The sequence below is a fragment of the Pseudophryne corroboree genome, chromosome 6 (genome assembly GCF_028390025.1).
Source record: "Pseudophryne corroboree isolate aPseCor3 chromosome 6, aPseCor3.hap2, whole genome shotgun sequence".
Taxonomy (NCBI): Eukaryota; Metazoa; Chordata; class Amphibia; order Anura; family Myobatrachidae; genus Pseudophryne; species Pseudophryne corroboree.
The window spans coordinates 437680708-437696524 of NC_086449.1; the positions used below are offsets into that span (position 1 = coordinate 437680708).

At 48.4% G+C, this 15817-nt stretch overlaps 1 protein-coding gene across 1 annotated transcript in view; it reads right to left on the reverse strand.

Moving 5' to 3' along the window:
* Positions 1–2113: 2113 nt before the first annotated feature.
* The window catches only part of REDIC1 (regulator of DNA class I crossover intermediates 1), a 362880-nt gene continuing 349176 nt past the window's right edge, over positions 2114–15817 (reverse strand). The window contains exon 6 of the mRNA XM_063927089.1: positions 2114–2600. Within this exon, the coding sequence (XP_063783159.1) occupies positions 2415–2600 (186 nt within the window). The 3' untranslated portion in view covers positions 2114–2414. The remainder of the gene's footprint in view (positions 2601–15817) is intronic.

Here is a 15817-nt window from a genome sequence, read left to right on the forward strand (position 1 = left end):
AGCATCTTCTTTTGAGGCACAAACTTCGTACCCGGGTTTTCCCAGGGTTCCTGACGTATATCAATTAGGTGGTCAGTGTGAGGTAAAACTTGTTTAATCACCTTCTGACGCTTGAACCTATCTGGTTTCTTAGGAGGAACGGATGGCTCGGGATCATCCGTAATCTGTAAAATTAACTTAATAGCCTCCAAAAGATCAGGAACATCCATATGTGAACCACCCTCCCATCAGCTGTATCTGAGTCAGAACCTGTGGGGTCAGTGTAAGTGCCGTCTTCATCCGACGAGGTGTCAGTGACAGCAGTGGATTGTGAGGAGACAAGCGCTCGCTTAGAGGACCACTTAGACGTAGGCGAGCGCCGGTCATACTTTTTAGTAGTCAGGGACTGGTTCAACTTCTTTGAGCAGATAAATCATCCGCCCACGGCGGGTTAGCTGCAGTTACCACAAACGGTTGCACCGGCATTGGGGGTGTTAGTTTATGAACTAGCGTATGCAGAAGCGTGCAAAAAGTGGCCCATGGCGGGTCATTATTTGCCCCCAATGCCACCGTCCCACTGGGGGGCAAGGAGCCCCCAGAACCAGAGCCCAAAGCTGCTATATTCTCCTCATAGGTATCTGCGGCTTCAGCAACACCGGCAGTGTGTTCAGCCCCAGAACTGTTACCCTCAGAAGCAAACATGATATAACTTGCAGTATCAGGTAACACAGTACAATTTGTCAGCAGCACAATACCTCTAGCCCAAACCCCTGTGCAGTGTAGTCAGCACCAGCAGAGATAAAGGAGAGATATGGTGACTAAATCACAGAGAAAAATACGTAATACAGTATATCTTTGTGAAAATCCTATATTAGATAAAACCTGACGCACCAAGCCCCCTCAGGTTATAGAATATAGGGATAGCAGGTTGAGTGAAAGACACGAAATGGACACCACTCAGCTATCAAATGCACACACAAATAGTCACAGTCTGTACAATGCAGAGGTTATTACTAACAATAATACTGCACTGGACTAGCTTACACAGCTATATAACAATAGATATAACAGTACACAGTAAGAACTGGATGTATATCACAGGGTAATTGTACTAGGAAACCCTGACTAAGTGCACTCTTTCTTAACACTGACTAAAAAAGGCAGGTAGAATACTTAAGTGTCTTGTAAAGTCACAGCACTGACAACCAGGCGGCTTTACATTGGAGGATTTGCCCAAGCATTCCCAGGAACAGTGAGCTGAGGGATAATGGTGCCGCAGACACTGCCAGGGAGTGAGGGAGAGACAGATATGCAGCTCCAGGGCGGGAACATTTGCGGGAAATGGCGCCCTGGGGCTGGGGGAGGGACTCCAGCTCTAAGCCTTATCCCCTCTGCTGGCAAAACCACCGGGTACTGCGGGCTACTTGTAAAAAAAGGTTTATAGAGAAAACCTGACCTGCACCCTTGCCCTGGTGATCTAGTGGGATCGCCTGTACTGCCACAGTGTCCACCGCCAGCGTGCGCGGCCCGCCTCCCACTGACCGCACCGGATTGCGATAAAGTGCCCACTTACATCCTCCCGAAGTGCGGCCACGCGATCCCAGAGAGCCCCAACCGTGTGTGACTAACTTGAAAGAAAACCGGAGCCTCCTGCTGTATGTACCCGGCAACCAGGGTACTGGAGTGTACAGCGCCGCTGGGGGAGAGATGGAGCTGCAGCAGGCAATGTCTACTGACATCCAGCACAATCTGTGCCTCTGCTGCAGCCCTTGTAGTCTTTTTTTCCTCAGAAAAAGCTTTCTAGAGCTGCTGTGAGCAGCTCTTCCTGTCACATGCTTGCACTGCAAGAACCAACTACAAACTGAGCTCCTGTGCACGGAGGCGGGGTGATATAGGAGGCGGAGCTATGCATCTTGGGAAGAAGGTCAAAGCTTTTGAGCCTGTTGGTGCTTCGGATCAAGATCCTACTCTACACCCCTATGTCTATCCTTGTGGAGCCCAGTGTACCCCGCAGCAGAAAAATAAATAAAAATACAATTAAAAAAATTCCAAACTATGCCACACAGTAGAGCAACCTGTAACAGGGGCAGAGTGCACAGTGGAAGGTTTAGTCTGCTCACCTCTTGCTGCAGCACTTCTGCCACCTCCGGCTCCTCCAGTCTTCAGCTCTGCTCAGAATGCTGAGCTCTCTGCTGGTATCCACCTGCGAAGTCCTCTAATCACCGGGGAGTCTCTGGTCCACTGCAGGGTGCTGCCGGGGTCTTCACTCCGGTGATGCTTTGGTCTTCACTCCCTCTTTCAGCTTGCCCTGTTGCCCCGTCTTCCAGTGGGGGACCACTTCCCGGGACAGCGGCGGTCATTCGCAATGCTTGCACCCTCGGTCTCCACTGCCGGGTCCTGTGTTTTGTTGGAGCAACTGCAAGGGGGATTTTCCATTAGATGGTCTCTCCTGCCACTCTCTCTCTATGCTCCTCTGTAGTCAGCAAAATCTTCGGACTTCTCCCTGATGGCTTCTTTCCAGACAGGCACTCCACAGGACACCTTGGCAGCAGACGGTTCTTCTCCAGCTTCTCCAATGTTGTTGGCTCCTGGATCCAATTGTAAAAACTGTTGGGACAACTCTAAAAAAAATTTGGAGTTTACTATTCCATGTGGAACAAAGCAACACTAAGCACATGGAAATATCAAACTCCAGTTTTTTTTTTTACAGGTACCCCTCATAGAGTACTGTGTATGCTGTTTATTTAAAATTTGTATCATGTTCCCTATCAGAGAAAATAGAGGTCAATTTAGGTGAAAAACAAGCAAATTCAAAGTGCTCTAATACAAACATTACACAAGATATATAACTCAAAATTTATTTGGCAAATCTTTGAGTATGTAGCTATCCCCCCCCCCTTCCCCCCAAAAAATAAATAAATAAAAATAAATTACAGCTCTAAAATTGTATTCATTCCCACTGAAATACAATCCAAAATCCAAAAATAGGCTTTTTAGAAATCTGACAAATAACTTTGGGCTTAAATTTCAGTCATAAGGAAGTGAGGTAGGGAAATAGTTACAGTAAATTACAAGAAATGTAGCATGAAATGTGCTGAAAATAATGGATTTTATCCCAGCATTTTAGGACTTTTCTGAACTGTCTTTTCTGAGCCTTTACTCCAAATGTCCATAACAGTGAAAAATGTCATATGCCATGACACTAAAATAGCCACCATCTTCACATGAAGGTAAATAAAAATAAAGTAATAGTGGTTTCGGGTGTGGTTCATTAGATCGACATGCATTAGGTCGACATACATTGGGTCGACCACTGAAGGTTGACATGCATTAGGTCGACATGGTCATTAGGTCGACATGAGTTTTCTTTATTGTTTTTGGTGTCGTTTTCTTCGGAAAGTGATGGGGAACCCCAGTTAGTGCACCGTGTCCCCTCGTATGGCTCGCTTCGCTCGCCATGCTTCGTGCAAGGTGCCTCGCCCCGCTTCTGCAGCGCTCTGCACAGGTTACCGTTCCCAATTGTAGTCCACGTGGATCATTAAGTATTAAAAATGTGTGAAAAACTCATGTCGGCCTTTTTGCGTATCGACCTAGCGACCATGTCGACCTACAGTGGTTGACCCAATGTATGTCAACCTAATGCTTGTCGACCTAACGACCGCCTCCCGTGGTTTCTGACTAACTTACAAGGGGTCATCACACTAAAAAAAAAAAAAAAAAAATTAAGTGGTCAAGAAACTAGTCTTCTGCATCTGCTATTGTGACGGTTCTTGTGACGGTGACGGTTCTTGTGTGTGTGTGTGTGTGTGTGTGTGTATGTGTGTATATATATATATATATATATATATATATATATATATATATATATATATATATATATATACATATACACTGCTCAAAAAATAAAGGGAACACTAAAATAACACATCCTAGATCTGAATGAATGAAATATTCTTATTAAATACTTTGTTTTTAACATAGTTGAGTGTGCTGACAACAAAATCACACACATAATAGGATTTTAATACCTACCGGTAAATCCTTTTCTCTTAGTCCGTAGAGGATGCTGGGGATGCTTCAAGAACCATGGGGTATAGACGGGATCCGCAGGAGACATGGGCACACTATAAGACTTTGAATGGGTGTGAACTGGCTCCTCCCTCTATGCCCCTCCTCCAGACTCCAGTTATAGGAACTGTGCCCAGGGAGACGGACATTTCGAGGAAAAAGGATTTATTTATTTTAAACTAAGGTGAGATACATACCAGTTCACACCTCAAACACGCCGTACAACATGGCATTCAACAACAACGCATGCAACGGCATGACCAACAACAGTCACAGACTGACTGAACTCAACACAACATGAGCGTAACTATAACCAAACTGCAGATACAGCCCGCACTGGGTCGGGCGCCCAGCATCCTCTACGGACTAAGAGAAAAGGATTTACTGGTAGGTATTAAAATCCTATTTTCTCATACGTCCTAGAGGATGCTGGGGATGCTTCAAGAACCATGGGGTTTATATCAAAGCTCCCAAACGGGCGGTAGAGTGCGGATGACTCTGCAGCACCGATTGACCAAACAAGAGGTCCTCCTCAGCCAGGGTATCAAACTTGTAAAACTTTGCAAAGGTGTTTGAACCCGACCAAGTAGCAGCTCGGCAAAGTTGTAACGCCGAGACTCCCCGGGCAGCCACCCAGGATGAGCCCACCTTTCTGGTAGAATGGGCTTTCACCGATTACGGTAACGGCAATCCTGCCATAGAATGAGCCTGCTGAATCATATTACAAATCCAGCGCGCAATAGTCTGCTTAGAAGCAGGAGCCCCAATCTTGTTGGGAGCCCACAGGACAAACAGAGCCTCTGTTTTCCTAATCTGCGCCGTTCTGGCGACATAGATATTTAAAGCTCTGACCACATCGACAGACTTTGACTCCGCCAAGGCGTCAGTAGCCACTGGCACCACAATTGGCTGGTTAACATGAAATGATGAAACCACTTTTGGCAGAAATTGCTGACGAGTTCTCAACTCCTCTCTATCAGCATGGAAAATCAAATAGGGGCTTTTGTGAGACATAGCGCCAACTCAGACACTCGCCTTGCAGACGCCAAGGCCAACAACATGACCACTTTCCAAGAAAGGAATTTTAACTCAACCTTGCGCAATGGTTCAAATCAATGTGATTGCAAGAACTGCAACACTACATTAAGGTACCATGGTGCCACTGGGGGCACAAAGGGAGGTTGGATGTGCAGCACGCCTTTTACGAAGGTCTGAACTTCTGGAAGGGAGGCCAATTCTTTTTGAAAAAAGATCGACAAGGCCGAAATCTGTACTTTAATAGAGCCTAACTTTAGGCCCGCATCCACACCTGCTTGTAGGAAATGGAGCAAACGCCCCAGGTGAAATTCTTCAGTAGGAGCCTTCTTGGATTCACACCAAGACACACATTTCCTCCAAATACGGTGGTAATGCTTTGCCGTTACTTCTTTTCTAGCCTGAAGAAGAGTAGGAATGACTTCACTGGGAATACCCTTTTGGGCTAGGATTTGGCGTTCAACCGCCACGCCGTCAAACGCAGCCGCGGTAAGTCCTGATACACGCATGGCCCCTGTTGTAACAGGTCCTCCCGAAGAGGAAGAGGCCAGGGATCTTCTATGAGCAACTCCTGAAGATCTGGATACCAGGCCCATTTTGGCCAATCCGGAACAATGAGGATTGCCTGAACCCTTGTTCTTCTTATAATTTTTATCACCTTTGAATGAGTGAAAGTGGAGGGAGCACATAGACCGACTGAAACACCCACGGTATCACTAGGGCGTCCACCGCTATCGCTTGAGGGTCCCTTGACCTGGAACAATATCTTTGAAGTTTCTTGTTGAGGCGGGAGGCCATCATGTCCACTTGAGGAACTCCCCAACGACTTGTCACTTCTGCAAAGACCTCTTGATGAAGACCCCACTCTCCTGGATGGAGATCGTGTCTGCTGAGGAAGTCTGCTTCCCAGTTGTCCACTCCTGGAATGAAGACCGCTGACAGAACGCTGGCATGTCTTTCCGCCCAGCGAAGAATCTTCGTGGCCTCGGCCATCGCCGCCCTGCTCCTTGTTCCACCTTGGCGGTTTATGTACGCCACTGCTGTCACGTTTTCTGACTGAATCAAGACCGGCAGACCCCGAAGATGTTCTGCTTGCAGTATGCCGTTGTAGATGGCTCTTAATTCCAGAATGTTTATGTGTAGACAAGCTTCCTGGCTTGACCACTTTCCCTGAAAATTTCTTCCCTGTGTGACTGCTCCCCAGCCTCGTTGGCTTGCATCTGTGGTCACCAGGATCCAATCCTGAATCCCGAACCTGCGTCCCTCCAGAAGGTGAGAACTGTGTAGCCACCACAGAAGGGAAATTCTGGTCCGGGGAGAGAGAATTATTTTCCGGTGCATGTCCAGGTGAGACCCGGACCACTGGTCCAGCAGGTTCCACTGAAACACCCTCGCATGGAACCTGCCATACGGAATGGCCTCGTAGGCCGCCACCATCTTCCCCAGCAACCGAGGGCAGTGAAGAACTGACACCTTTGCCGGTTTCAGAATCTGTTTTACCATGTTCTGTATTTCCAGAGCTTTTTCCACTGGAAGAAAAACTCTCTGCAATTCTGTATCCAGAATCATTCCCAGGAACGACAGCCGTGTCGTCGGATCCAACTGTGATTTTGGCAAATTTAGGAGCCAACCGTGTTGTTGCAGAATCATCAGTGAAAGGGCAACATTCTTCAACAATTGCTCCTTGGACCTCGCCTTTATGAGGAGATCGTCCAAGTATGGGATAATTGTGATTCCCTGCTTGCGCAGGAGAACCATAATTTCCGCCATTACTTTGGTGAAAATCATCGGACCCGTGGACAGACCAAACGGCAATGTCTGAAATTGGTAATGACAATCCTGCACAGCAAATCTCAGGTAAGCCTGATGTGGAGGATATATGTAAGTAGGCATCTTTTATGTTGACCGACACCATAAAATCCCCCTCCTCCAGACTGGAGATTACTGCTCGTAGAGACTCCATCTTGAACTTGAATTTTTTTTTAGAAAGAAATTGGTTTAGAATCAGTCTGACTGAGCCATCCGGCTTTGGGACCACAAACAGGCTTGAATAAAAACCTTTCCCCTGTTGAGACGGGGGTACCGTGACAATCGCTTGATTTTGACACAACATTAGTATCGCAGCGCTTACCATCTCCCTTTCCGGAATAGAATCTGGCAAAACCGATTTGAAAAATCGGTGAGGCGGCACGTCTTGAAACTCTAACTTGTACCCCTGGGTTACTATGTCTACTATCCAAGGATCCAGGTCCGAGTGCACCCAGACCTGACTGAAGAGTTTGAGACGTGCCCCCACTGGAGCGGACTCCCGCAGAAGAGCCCCAGCGTCATGCGGTGGATTTGGAAGAAGCCGGAGAGGACTTCTGCTCCTGGGAACTTGCCACAGCCTGTGACCTTTTTCCCCGTCCTTTCCCCCTCGCAACAAGGAAGGAGGACCCACGTCCTTTTTTTAATTTATAGGGCCGAAAGGACTGCATCTGATAGTGAGGCGATTTCTTCTGCTGTGCAGGGACATAAGGTAAAAAATAAGAATTTACTTACCGATAATTCTATTTCTCGTAGTCCGTAGTGGATGCTGGGGACTCCGTAAGGACCATGGGGAATAGCGGCTCCGCAGGAGACTGGGCACAAAAGTAAAGCTTTAGAACTACCTGGTGTGCACTGGCTCCTCCCCCCATGACCCTCCTCCAAGCCTCAGTTAGGATACTGTGCCCGGACGAGCGTACACAATAAGGAAGGATTTTGAATCCCGGGTAAGACTCATACCAGCCACACCAATCACACCATATAACTTGTGATCTAAACCCAGTTAACAGCATGATAACAGAGGAGCCTCTAGAAAAGATGGCTCACTACAGCAATAACCCGATTTTTTGGTAACAATAACTATGTACCAGTATTGCAGACAATCCGCACTTGGGATGGGCGCCCAGCATCCACTACGGACTACGAGAAATAGAATTATCGGTAAGTAAATTCTTATTTTCTCTAACGTCCTAAGTGGATGCTGGGGACTCCGTAAGGACCATGGGGATTATACCAAAGCTCCCAAACGGGCGGGAGAGTGCGGATGACTCTGCAGCACCAAATGAGAGAACTCCAGGTCCTCCTCAGCCAGGGTATCAAATTTGTAGAATTTTACAAACGTATTTGCTCCTGACCAAGTAGCTGCTCGGCAAAGTTGTAAAGCCGAGACCCCTCGGGCAGCCGCCCAAGATGAGCCCACCTTCCTTGTGGAATGGGCTTTTACAGATTTTGGCTGTGGCAGGCCTGCCACAGAATGTGCAAGCTGAATTGTACTACAAATCCAACGAGCAATAGTCTGCTTAGAAGCAGGAGCACCCAGCTTGTTGGGTGCATACAGAATAAACAACGAGTCAGATTTTCTGACTCCAGCCGTCCTGGAAACCTATATTTCCAGGGCTCTGACAACGTCTAGCAACTTGGAGTCCTCCAAGTCGCTAGTAGCCACAGGCACCACAATAGGTTGATTCAGGTGAAACGCTGAAAACCACCTTAGGGAGAAACGGAGGACAAGTCCTCAATTCCGCCCTGTCCGAATGGAAAATCAGATGAGGGCTTTTAAAGGATAAAGCCGCCAATTCTGACACGCACCTGGCCCAGGCCAGGGCCAACAGCATGACCACTTTCCATGTGAGATATTTTAACTCCACATATTTAAGTGGTTCAAACCAATGTGACTTTTGGAACCCAAAAACTACATTTAGATCCCAAGGTGCCACTGGAGGCACAAAAGGAGGCTGTATATACAGTACCCCTTTCACAAACGTCTGAACTTCAGGGACTGAAGCTAGTTCTTTTTCGAAGAAAATTGACAGGGCCGAAATTTGAACCTTAATGGACCCCCATTTCAGGCCCATAGACACTCCTGTTTGCAGGAAATGTAGGAATCGACCTAGTTGAAAATTCCTCCGTCGGGGCCTTACTGGCCTCGCACCACGCAACATATTTTCGCCAAATGCGGTGATAATGTTTTGCGGTTATATCTTTCCTGGCTTTGATCAGGATAGGGATGACTTCATCTGGAATGCCTTTTTCCTTCAGGATCCGGCGTTCAACCGCCCTGCCGTTAAACGCAGCCGCGGTAAGTCTTGGAACAGACAGGGTCCTTGCTGGAGCAGGTCCCTTCTTAGAGGTAGAGGCCACGGATCCTCCGTGAACATCTCTTGAAGTTCCGGTTACCAAGTCCTTCTTGGCCAATCCGGAGCCACGAATATAGTGCTTACTCCTCTCCATCTTATAATTCTCAGTACCTTGGTTATGAGAGGCAGAGGAGGGAACACATACACTGACTGGTACACCCACTGTGTTACCAGAGCGTCTACAGCTATTGCCTGAGGGTCCCTTGACCTGGCGCAATACTTGTCGAGTTTTATAAACATGTGGAAGACTTCTGGGTGAAGTCCCCACTCTCCCGGGTGGAGGTCGTGTCTGCTGAGGAAGTCTGCTTCCCAGTTGTCCACTCCCGGAATGAATACTGCTGACAGTGCTATCACATGATTTTCCGCCCAGCGAAGAATCCTTGCAGCTTCTGCCATTGCCCTTCTGCTTCTTGTGTCACCCTGTCTGTTTACGTGGGTGACTGTCGTGATGTTGTCCGAATGGATCAACTCCGGGTGACCTTGAAGCAGAGGTCTTGCTGAGCTTAGAGCATTGTAAATGGCCCATAGCTTCAGGATATTTATGTGAAGTGATGTCTCCAGGCTTGACCATAAGCTCTGGAAATTCCTTCCCTGTGTGACTGCTCCCCAGCCTCGCAGGCTGGCATCCGTGGTCACCAGGACCCAGTCCTGAATGTGCGGCCCTCTAGAAGATGAGCACTCTGCAACCACCACAGGAGAGACACCCTTGTGCTTGGTGACAGGGTTATCCGCTGATGCATCTGAAGATGCGACCCAGACCATTTGTCCAGCAGGTCCCACTGGAAAGTTCTTGCGTGGAATCTGCCGCATGGGATTGCTTCATTGGAAGCCACCATTTTTCCCAGAACCATCTCATTGATGTACTGAGACTTGGCTCGGTTATAGGAGGTTCCCGACTAGCTCGGATAACTCCCTGACTTTCTCCTCCGGGAGAAACACCTTTTTCTGAACTGTGTCCAGGATCATCCCTAAGAACAGAAGACGAGTCGTCGGAATCAGCTGCGATTTTGGAATATTGAGAATCCAATCGTGCTGCCGCAACACTACCTGAGATAGTGCTACACCGACCTCCAACTGTTCCCTGGATCTTACCCTTATCAGGGAATCATCCAAGTAAGGGATAACTAAAATTCCCTTCCTTCGAAGGAGTATCATCATTTCGGCCATTACCTTGGTAAAGACCCGGGGTGCCGTGGACCATCCATACGGCAGCGTCTGAAACTGATAGTGACAGTTCTGTACCATAAACCTGAGGTACCCTTGGTGAGAAGGGTAAATTGGGACATGAAGGTAAGCATCCTTGATGTCCCGAGACATCATGTAGTCCTCTTCTTCCAGGTTCGCAATCACTGCTCTGAGTGACTCAATCTTGAATTTGAACCTCTGTATGTAAGTGTTCAAAGATTTTAGATTTAGAATCGGTCTCACCGAGCCGTCCGGCTTCGGTACCACAACAGTGTGGAATAATACCCCGTTCCCTGTTGCAGGGGGGGTACCTTGATTATCACCTGCTGGGAATACAGCTTGTGAATGGCTTCCAAAACTGTCTCCCTGTCAGAAGGAGACATCGGTAAAGCCGACTTTAGGAAACGGCGAGGGGGAGACGTCTCGAATTCCAATTTGTACCCCTGAGATATCACCTGAAGGATCCAGGGGTCTACTTGCGAGTGAGCCCACTGCGCGCTGAAATTCATTGAGACGGGCCCCCACCGTGCCTGATTCTGCTTGTAAAGCCCCAGCGTCATACTGAGGGCTTGGCAGAGGCGGGAGAGGGTTTCTGTTCCTCGGAACTGGCTGATTTCTGCAGCCTTTTTCCTCTCCCTCTGTCACGGGGCAGAAATGAGGAACCTTTTGCCCGCTTGCCCACGAAAAGACTGCGCCTGATAATACGGCGTCTTCTCATGTTGAGAGGCGACCTGGGGTACAAACGTGGATTTCCAAGCTGTTGCCATGGCCACCAGGTCTGAAAGACCGACCCCAAATAACTCCTCCCCTTAATAAGGCAATACTTCCAAATGCCGTTTGGAATCCGCATCACCTGACCACTGTCGTGTCCATAACCCTCTACTGGTAGAAATGGACAACGCACTTAGACTTGATGCCAGTCGGCAAATATTCCGCTGTGCATCACGCATATATAGAAATGCATCTTTTAAATGCTCTATAGGCAATAATATACTGTCCCTATCTAGGGTATCAATATTTTCAGTCAGGGAATCCGACCACGCCAACCCAGCACTGCACATCCAGGCTGAGGCGATTGCTGGTCGCAGTATAACACCAGTATGTGTGTAAATACCTTTTAGGATGCCCTCCTGCTTTCTATCAGCAGGATCCTTAAGGGCGGCCATCTCAGGAGAGGGTAGAGCCCTTGTTCTTATAAGCGTGTGAGCGCTTTATCCACCCTAGGGGGTGTTTCCCAACGCACCCTAACCTCTGGCGGGAAAGGATATAATGCCAATAACATTTTTGAAATTATCAGTTGTTATCGGGGGAAAACCACGCATCATCACACACCTCATTTAATTTCTCAGATTCAGGAAAACTACAGGTAGTTTTTCCTCACCGAACATAATACCCCTTTTTGGTGGTACTCGTATTATCAGAAATGTGTAAAACATTTTTCATTGCCTCAATCATGTAACGTGTGGCCCTACTGGAAGTCACATTTGTCTCTTCACCGTCGACACTGGAGTCAGTATCCGTGTCGGCGTCTATATCTGCCATCTGAGGTAACGGGCGCTTTAGAGCCCCTGACGGCCTATGAGACGTCTGGACAGGCACAAGCTGAGTAGCCGGCTGTCTCATGTCAACCACTGTCTTTTATACAGAGCTGACACTGTTACGTAATTCCTTCCAACAGTTCATCCACTCAGGTGTCGACCCCCTAGGGGGTGACATCACTATTACAGGCAATCTGCTCCGTCTCCACATAATTTTTCTCCTCATACATGTCGACACAAACGTACCGACATACAGCACACACACAGGGAATGCTCTGATAGAGGACAGGACCCCACTAGCCCTTTGGGGAGACAGAGGGAGAGTTTGCCAGCACACACCAGAGCGCTATATATATACAGGGATAACCTTATATAAGTGTTTTTCCCCTTATAGCTGCTGTATCTTTAATACTGCGCGTAATTAGTGCCCCCCCTCTCTTTTTTAACCCTTTCTGTAGTGTAGTGACTGCAGTGGAGAGCCAGGGAGCTTCCCTCCAACGGAGCTGTGAGGGAAAATGGCGCCAGTGTGCTGAGGAGATAGGCTCCGCCCCCTTATCGGCGGCCTTTTCTCCCGTTTTTCTATGTATTCTGGCAGGGGTTAAATTCATCCATATAGCCCAGGAGCTATATGTGATGCATTTTTTGCCATCCAAGGTGTTTTTATTGCGTCTCAGGGCGCCCCCCCCCAGCGCCCTGCACCCTCAGTGACCGGAGTGTGAAGTGTGCTGAGAGCAATGGCGCACAGCTGCAGTGCTGTGCGCTACCTTGTTGAAGACAGGACGTCTTCTGCCGCCGATTTTCCGGACCTCTTCTGTCTTCTGGCTCTGTAAGGGGGCCGGCGGCGCGGCTCTGGGACCCATCCATGGCTGGGCCTGTGATCGTCCCTCTGGAGCTAATGTCCAGTAGCCTAAGAAGCCCAATCCACTCTGCACGCAGGTGAGTTCGCTTCTTCTCCCCTTAGTCCCTCGATGCAGTGAGCCTGTTGCCAGCAGGTCTCACTGAAAATAAAAAACCTAAAACTAAACTTTTCACTAAGCAGCTCAGGAGAGCCACCTAGTGTGCACCCTTCTCGTTCGGGCACAAAAATCTAACTGAGGCTTGGAGGAGGGTCATGGGGGGAGGAGCCAGTGCACACCAGGTAGTTCTAAAGCTTTACTTTTGTGCCCAGTCTCCTGCGGAGCCGCTATTCCCCATGGTCCTTACGGAGTCCCCAGCATCCACTTAGGACGTTAGAGAAATTAAGACTTACCCGCGGTAGCCGTAGACTCCAGGTCAGTGAGGCCGTCGCCAAACGGGATCCTACCGTTAAACGGAAGACACTCCATCGCCTTCTTAGAGTCAGCATTCCATTGATGTATCCACAATGCTCTCCTTGCTGAGACCGCCATGGCATTGGCCCTTGAACCCAAAAGGCCAATATCCCTTACAGCTTCTTTTAAATATGCTGCAGCGTCCCTGATGTGACCCAGAGTCAAAAGCACACTATCCCTGTCTAGGGTATCTACCTCAGATGACAAGTTATTTGCCCACCTTTCAATAGCGTTACTCACCCATGCCGCAGCAACGGCAGGCTTGAGTAGCGACCCCTCAGTGACACAAATGGATTTTAGTGTATTTTCCTGCTTACGATCCGCAGGATCCTTTAGGGCTGCCGTGTCAGGGGACGGAAGCGCCACCTTTTTGGATAGACGCGATAAAGCTTTGTCTACCGTGGGGATTGACTCCAACCTTTCCCTGTCCCCAGAGGGGAACGGATATGCCACTGGAATTCTTTTGGGAACTTGTATCTTTTTGTCAGGATTTTCCCAAGCCTTTTCAAAAAGCGCGTTCAGTTCATGAGAGGGAGGAAACGTTACCTCAGGTTTCTTTCCTATAAACATACAGACCCTAGTATCAGGAACAGCAGGGTCCTCAGTGATACGTCTTTTATCACCACAATCATGTACTGAATACTCTTAGCCAACTTTGGATGTAATCTGGCATCACTATAGTCGACACTGGAATCAGAGTCCGCGTCGATATCTGTATCTGGGTAAATGCACGTTTCTGTAACCCCCGAAGGGGTCTGGGCCTGTGAAAAAGCATCTTCCATGGATTTCCTCCATGTTTGGTTCTTAGACTCAGATTTATCAAATCTCTTAGTCAACTTAGTCACGTTTGCGTTTAAAACCCTCAACATATTCACCCAATCATCCGTCGGCGATGCCGACACGGTAACTCTCACATTATCTTCTGTCCCCACTCCAGTCTCCTCTTGGGAAGAGCATTCAGCCTCAGACATGTCGACACACACGTACCGACACCCACAACCACACTGGGGCTATAGGAGACAGACCCACAATAAAGCCTACAAGAGGGACACAGAGAGAGGTCTGCCAGCTCACACCCAGCACCTATCCCGGTACTGAGGCCAGTAAAATGATTGCCCAGACCTGTTAGCGCTTTATATATATATATATATATATATATATATATATATATATATATATATATATACAAATCAGCACCAATTATTTGTGCCCCCCCCCCCCCTTGTTTTGCACCCTGTTACTTGTACAGCAGTGTGGAGGACCAGCGTCTCTGCAGCTTCTGAGAGAAAATGGCGCTGGTCAGAGCTGTGTGGGCTAAGCCCCACCCACTACATGGCACGCTGCAGTCCCGCTTAAAAATATGTTTATACTGGTGGGGGTCCCTCAACTAGTGCCCGGGGCACTGCTATAACTCATGCCAGTCTGATTTGAGGTGTTCATGCTGCCATGGGCGCCCCCCCCCCCCCCCCTGCAGTGCTGCGATCTGTGTGGGAGCATGGCGCAAAGCGCGGCCGCTGCACGGTTCATCTTCTGCCATCACTGAAGTCTTCTGATCTTCTCATACTCACCCGGCTTCTAACTTCTGGCTTTGTGAGGGGGATGACGGCGCGGCTTCGGGAACAAGCAGCTAGGCGTACCGTAGTGATTGAACCCTCTGGAGCTAACGGTGTCCAGTAGCCTAAGAAACAGAGCCCTTGAACTCTTAAGAAGTAGGTCTGCTTCTCTCCCCTCACTCCCACGATGCAGGGAGCCTGTAGCCAGCAGGTTTCCCTAAAAATAACAAACCTAATATAGGCCCTCATTCCGAGTTGATCGCTCGCAAGGCGATTTTAGCAGAGTTACACACGCTAAGCCGCCGCCTACTGGGAGTGAATCTTAGCTTCTTAAAATTGCGAACGATGTATTCGCAATATTGCGATTACAAACTACTTAGCAGTTTCAGAGTAGCTTCAGACTTACTCGGCATCTGCGATCAGTTCAGTGCTTGTCGTTCCTGGTTTGACGTCATAAACACACCCAGCGTTCGCCCAGACACTCCTCCGTTTCTCCGGCCACTCCTGCGTTTTTTCCGGAAACGGTAGCGTTTTTAACCACACGCCCCTGAAACGCCGTGTTTCCGCCCAGTAACACCCATTTCCTGTCAATCACATTACGATCGCCGGAGCGAAGAAAAAGCCGTGAGTAAAAATACTTTCTTCATTGTAAAATTACTTGGCGCAGTCGCAGTGCGAATATTGCGCATGCGTACTAAGCGGAATTTCACTGCGATGCGATGAAATATACCGAGCGAACGACTCGGAATGAGGGCCATAGTCTTTTTCAGAGAAACTCTGGAGAGCTCCTCAGTGTGCATCCAGTCTCACTGGGCACAGAATCTAACTGGAGTCTGAAGGAGGGGCATAGAGGGAAGAGCCAGTTCAAACCCATTCAAAGTCTTATAGTGTGCCCATGTCTCCTGTGGAATCCCGTGTATACCCCATGGTTCTTAAAGCATCCCCAGCATCCTCTAGGACGTATGAGAAATTATCAATGGAAATCA